Source organism: Sinocyclocheilus grahami, unplaced genomic scaffold (assembly GCF_001515645.1).
Source record: "Sinocyclocheilus grahami isolate Dianchi unplaced genomic scaffold, SAMN03320097.WGS_v1.1 scaffold132.1, whole genome shotgun sequence".
Taxonomy (NCBI): Eukaryota; Metazoa; Chordata; class Actinopteri; order Cypriniformes; family Cyprinidae; genus Sinocyclocheilus; species Sinocyclocheilus grahami.
The window spans coordinates 1,045,320-1,052,096 of record NW_015505311.1 but is presented as its reverse complement, the minus strand read 5'-3'; the positions used below and the strand labels follow the sequence as shown (position 1 = coordinate 1,052,096).

At 40.3% G+C, this 6,777-nt stretch overlaps 1 protein-coding gene across 1 annotated transcript in view; it reads right to left on the bottom strand.

Annotated features, from left to right (window-relative positions):
* LOC107590735 (voltage-dependent T-type calcium channel subunit alpha-1H-like) overlaps positions 1 to 6,777 on the bottom strand; it is a 66,701-nt gene that overhangs the window by 39,834 nt on the left and 20,090 nt on the right. Inside the window, 3 exon segments of the mRNA XM_016279644.1 lie at positions 3,693 to 4,350; positions 5,590 to 5,682; positions 6,322 to 6,634. Coding sequence (XP_016135130.1) covers positions 3,693 to 4,350; positions 5,590 to 5,682; positions 6,322 to 6,634 — 1,064 coding nt within the window.

The window sequence follows — 6,777 nt, the reverse complement described above, 5'->3', positions numbered from 1 at the left end:
TGAAGTAAGGGCTGTAAAACCCCGACCTCATATCGGCTGGAGGAACCGGCTCTATCGCGTCCTTCGCCAGTAGGACTGCGATCTCTGCACGCAAGACAGGGGTCTCTGCTGCTTTCACAGACGTAAAGTGGATGCCCCTGAACTTGGGAGGGCGCTGGGCGAACTGAATCTCATAGCCGAGCCTGACGGTTCGACGGAGCCATCGAGACAGGCTGGGTAGCTCTAGCCAGGCTACCAGATACCGCGCAAATGGCATCAACGGAACTACAGGTGTACCCGCAGTGGGGCAGCGAGGAAGAACGCAGGGACCCGGCCCGGGCGTCTCTTTGCTGGTCCGAGGCGGGGTCTGGGTGTGTGTAACACTGACCTGCGTTTGAGCAGAGGGTGCGTGGGTAGTCCGTTGGTTCGTCCTCCCTGATCCGCGTCTCAGGGCCTCTTGCTCCTTCGCTTACCACCAGGTCTGACGGGGGCCTGGACGGGTGGGGCAGCTGCCCTGCGGCCGGCTCCTCTGCGCAGTTTTGCTGGAGGCTGCTGTGGACGCTGCGCGGGAGCGGGGGCGGCGGCCGGGGGCCGGTGGGGCCCTGAGAACCAGCGCGCGCCACCCCTAGAAACCAATCATCCAACCTTGAGGGTTAGGGACGCGGTGGAAGATTCCACTCAAGCCCGACACTCTCGGCGGCCCGGGAAATCATAGCCATCATTTCCGGGTCCGTCTCTGGCACCGCTGACCACCCAGAGGGCGGCAACGCTGACGGATCTTCATCCCCGGAAAAGTCCGGCTCACCCTCCGATGCTGCAACTGACATCCGATCGTCGGGGGGAGCCTCGGAAGAAACAGGTGGTACCCCCCGGGAGGGGCCAGCCTGCTCTTTTGAGAGCTCCGCTGGTTTCGCAGTGCCGGCGGGGTTGGGCATCCCCGGAGGGGAATTCCTCACCATGACCGTAAGACCAGTCCGCCCACCGCTAGAAAAAGGACGCCCCCGGCTGCCACCAGAGGGAGCCCCAGATCTAGGCAGTGGCACGGGCACTCCGCCCCTTGCAGGTAACGGAGTCTGGTCCGCAACTCCGAGATGGTCATACCCCCCGCAGTGGGAGCATGAGTCATCCACGAAAGCCACCTCAGCGTGCTTCATGCCCAGGCACAAGAGGCCGCGATCGTGACCATCACCCGGCGCCAGGTAACGACCGTGCCCAGAAACACACGGATGGTATGACATCTTTAAAAAGACAGGTCTTTAAAAAGACGTTCCACCCATGAAGCTCTTTTAGAATGGAAATTGCTCTTTTAGTGTGCTGAAGCGCACAGGGGAGATGGCCGTCTGCAACACACACAGGGGTAGTGCAGCCTGTTGTGTGCAACCCACTCGACACGGGAAAACCACCGCCGCTGAAGCGCCGTCCACCAGCACGAGAGCCCACCGAAGAGCGTGCTTGACTGTAGTTTTTCTCACTACTGTAGGAAGGTCAGGAGCAGAACGATAGAACCGCTCGGCTCTGAAGCGAAAAGCTGAATATGCACTGCATCTGCTGCCTACTTATACTCACGCTGTGATCAGCAGCAGCTGGATGCAATAATCGCATCGCACTCGAAGTAGATTGGTCACTCTAAGCGAGATCCCAATTCGTCGGTCATCCGACGTGACGTCGAGAGTGACCGACTGAAAGGGAACTCAATGCGGAGCTTGCACGCTGACAGACACCCGAAGCGTGTGCACAGACAGAAAGCACATCTCTCAGACAGCATGCGATCGCAAATTCAGTTCACTTTCACGTCTTATTGTGCTTGAATGGTCAAATCCACACACAATTATGCCAAAATACCCATCGTGTGGAGTATCCGTATAAACACAGTCGGTTATGTGTTAAATTAACATAAACACATGTGTATATCATTATATTTCAGTATATTGTTTCAGTATATCCGTCTAGTCAGTCTTAAAGTGACAGCAATCTAATAAACCTACTGTTGTCTGACATTAATGTTAATCAAACAACAAAAGACAAAGAGAAAATGACTCATTGCTCTTGACTGAATCACTTTTGGCTCTTTATTAACTTATTTTATTTGTATTTTTGTTCTATTGTGTTTGTAATTTGCTTCTTTTTTCTTATTTTAAATAACAAAAATAAATGTAAATAAAAATAGCAAAAATGTATCATAAATGATCATGTTTATTTTTTAGAAATGAATACTTTTATAATATTTAAACTTTTATAATAAACTATACTTGTATTAATACTTCTTTATAGCAAGCATGCATTCAATTTATCAAAAGTGACCGACTTTTACAAAATATTTCTATTTCTAATAAATGTTGTTCTTTGAATTGTCTATCTATCAAAGAATCCAAAAAAAAGTATCACTGTTTCTACAAAAATAATAAGCACTGTTTTCAACATTGATGATAATAATAAGAAATGAGTAATGGCGATCATGTTTATTTTTTAGAAATGAATACTTTTATAATATTTAAACTTTTATAATAAACTATACTTGTATTAATACTTCTTTATAGCAAGCATGCATTCAATTTATCAAAAGTGACCGACTTTTACAAAATATTTCTATTTCTAATAAATGTTGTTCTTTGAATTGTCTATCTATCAAAGAATCCAAAAAAAAAGTATCACTGTTTCTACAAAAATAATAAGCACTGTTTTCAACATTGATGATAATAATAAGAAATGAGTAATGGATGCAAATGGAATTCAGCACTGGCATCACAGGAATAAATTACATTCTAAAAATGTATTACAAAGTAAGGATTTTCTTGTTAATTTATCCTGTTGTCAATCATAAAATTTCTTTTTTGTGTGTGTGTTATGTTAAAACCCCATGATACATTTTGCATTAGGATCATTTAGGTTCCAAATTATGATGTAAATATTTTCAAGATTCCTATTGGAATTTCTAATGGCTGCTGGCATTCAAACCACACCACTGTTGTTTGCCAAAAAAAAAAACTTGACGAAGGGCAACCTGACCATATACTGCAAAATAAAGTTTTATATCTAATAATGTAGCTGTACAGAAGTGTGGGCGCGGATGTACTTTACCCACAAGATGCTGAGACGAAAATCAAAGTTATGAATGCATTTTGACTAAAATGTTGAAAAATCCCAAGATTTCCTCACCAGGTAATTTCAGGCAAAAGTCAAGAGGCACAAAAATAATGACTAGACAGAGTGTGTGTTTGTGCAGACGGTTCCCTCAATTCAATTTGGAATTATTAGGGCATGTCAAGTGCGCAAAGCCAAGAAAAAAAAAAAGGAATTCCATTATCTAAGTTATTAAGTTAAAACCCCAGAGACAGAATTTACTCTTAATCCACAAACCCAATTTGAAACATGACAGCATGGCCAAAAACACTTCTGTTTTTGCATAGAGATTGTCATATTTTACTTAATATGCTTTATGTACAGTGGCCCTAAAAAAATATTTGTACCTTTAAGCCACAATTAATATAGAATACAACTTATTTCTATAGTCTACTTTAGACATTCTACTAATTATAAGAAACTTTGCAACTATATGTCAACTAATGGGACTGTTAGGGATAGGGTTAGTAGAATAAGTTGTCATGTACTTGCAGAGTTACCTATAGTTAACAGAATGTCATATATTAAGTGTTACCTTAATATATGAATGTAATTGCATTAGATAACAAAATACTGCTTATCTATGTTCTTACCATGCTGCAACTTGTAAGTACCATGGTATCCACTACAAATGGAAATCTTCCTGCCATTCAGTCCATGATGGAAAGCTGGTGCTTTGACTCCACCTGTCGAGTGTGAGCGAGTATGTGGGTTTGTGTATAGTTTGGAGGGCAGGATGGTGGGATAGTTCATACCGAGCCTCAAACCCTTTAAATTCTGTAGTGCAAGTGGAAGCGATGGAGTCTTTTTGGAACTCTGAGCATCTCTATTGAGATGAAGGGTCTTCATTTCTATGCCATTACTGATATAATGTTGATGCTGAAGAGGATGATGATAATGCAGCATACAGTATTGGGTCGGACCCATTTTTGTCCCATTGTCACTCCGATAGTCATTAGTCCCGCCCACTGAGAGGGAGCTGCTGGGATTGGCCACACCACTGTGTCTCTTGTGGCATAATTCACCATAGAGGCGTGCGGCATGACGGCAAAGTTTACGACAAACATGGACGAGGTATTTCAGCATTTCTTCGTAGCAGGATCCTGGTTCGGTCAGGCTAGCTAAGGTGGACTCGTTACTGCGGAAACGTGCCCGCTGCTCCTGCATCAGCTGGTTCTCACGTTGTTTGGTCTCGGAGAACTGTGTTGCAATGACGACCAGGCAAAGGTTGATCATGAAGAAGGAGCCTACCTGTGGCAAAACAAGATATGAGTATACAACATAGAAAACAATAGCCCAAAAACATTAGGATTATGAAATACCTAGAATACTGATGTTTTGTAATTGGGTATTCATGCATATTTCATGACCTAATGTTTCTAATCAATAAAATAGTGATTTGCATGACACGTTTATGAACACTAAACTGGAAAAATGTATTTGAAAAGTTAGAAAATAATTTTCATTCAAAAATGCAACACCCCCCCCCACACACACACACACAAACACACACACACTGTATTAAATGTATACTCCAATAATTTTTGAGTCACAAATGATCGTCCGAAAAGTGTACTTCCACCACCATTCAAAAGTTTGGGGTAAGTAATTTTTTTCATAAAGAATTTAATACTTTCCACAAATATATTAAGCAGCACAGCTGTTTTCAACATGAAGAAATGTTTCTTGAGCAGTAAATCAGCATATTAGAATGATTTCTGAAGGATCATTTGACACTGAAGACTTGAGTAATGATGCTGAAAATTCAGCTTTGCATCACAGGAGTAAATGTTTTGAAATATGTTAAAATAGAAATTATCAGTATTTCTGTTTTATACTGTATTTTTGATCAAATAAACGCATCATTGGTGAACATAAGAGACTTCTTTCAAAAACAATAAAAAACCTTACCATCCCCAAACTTGGAACGGTAGTGTAAGTTTAAGCATAGGTAGTTTTTATGGGTAAAACAATTATTTTCTCATTTCTACAAGTAGTACTTTTAGGTTTAAGTAGTACTTTTTTAGTATCCAAGTATCCATCTAACAATACCAACTAAAAAGCTTCCACATTTAAGTACATTTAAAAGTAAAAACTTTGCTTTTAGCTTTTGAAAATGACAAATCAAGACCCTATTATTGATTTTAATACAATGATAGATTTTAAAAGTCATTAAATATGTACTTTGAAGGTCCAAGATTGTATAAAAAGTATGATTTTCTCCTTAGAAATGTAGTACATTAATGTAGTATTGCAGTAAGTTTCTTAAGTACAAGCATTCATTCAGTTTCAACATTGCTCAATTACAAATTCTCCAAAATGATGACAGAATTTTCATCTCTCTAAGTATAGTTATCAAGTAAAATTACTTGAGTAAATTACACCACTGATGATAACAAAAACATTTCCATGCAACTTATGAAAACAGAGACTCCAGCAGAGGTGAAAAGAGAGGAAGATGTATCAGTTAATTAAGTACTGTGCACTTACAATGATAAGAAAGATGAAATAGATGAAGTTGTAAAAGGAATGCGCATCCATGACATAGTACATGATATCCACCCATCCCTCTAACGTGATGACCTGATGAGAAAACACAAACAAGATTATACAGGTTACAATATCCACCATTCATGTAATGCTTAAAATACAGCACTTCTATCAAGTGCCAAAATACAAAGGACAACTTCACATATTGTTCATTGCTTCCACAAATCTAGGTCAGGAAACTCTATGGAATGATAAACGTCATGCTGTGGTTAGTGGGATTACTCAGAAACCAGATACGTGTTCGTGTTCATCCTGAATCAGATTACTAAAGAATATGATAAATATTGTTGCCCTAAAGATTAGATTAGAATGGAACATGATAAAACTTGATTTCCTATAGGTAAGTTGGTTACTGATGTAAGAGGATTCACTCTCGCTGTAGCCCCTGGCAACCATTCACTTCATTTTCCGACTCTGAAAGTAAGTGTCTCTCGGCGCCAAAAGGATATGTGAGGATAAAAAAAAAATATCACCACCTGCCAGACTGAATATATACTTAGCGAAAATTTTAATGAACAACTTGGAGCAGATTTCTAACACACATTCATCCAAGTAGAAAAAACAAATCAGAATTCCTGACCTGCCTTCCTAAAAATGTATTGATGACTTTGCATGTTTTTTTTTTTTTAGACAAACTCATTCAATACTCTTTTCAATGACTCACATACACACCTGAAAGATAGCAATCCAAGCATATCCAATGTTGTCAAAATTGATAGCCCCATTATGCGGATTGTGTTCGCTTGCACTGCAGTTGTTGTAATACAAGTTCCAGTTTACACATCCATGATGAGGGGGATCTTTGAAAATAAGATCTGTGACATTATAAGCCGTGAGTTCACAATCAGCCCGTCCAACTCTGCGTTTCGGGATGTTGGAGCAGTGCAACATTCCGTTCTCCCGAGTGGTGGAGCAAATGAAGGGGATGTCATCTGCTTCGTCCAGTCTGTAGTATTCACTCACAGACTCTGAAACATTATACAGCCTGTAGAGATACCATATGGAGTAAGTTAGGGAGATACACATGCAATGTGCAGGCTTATTATAAAAAAAGAAAAAGAAAACATTCTATATATATATATATATATATATATATATATATATATATATATGTGTAAAATATGGATA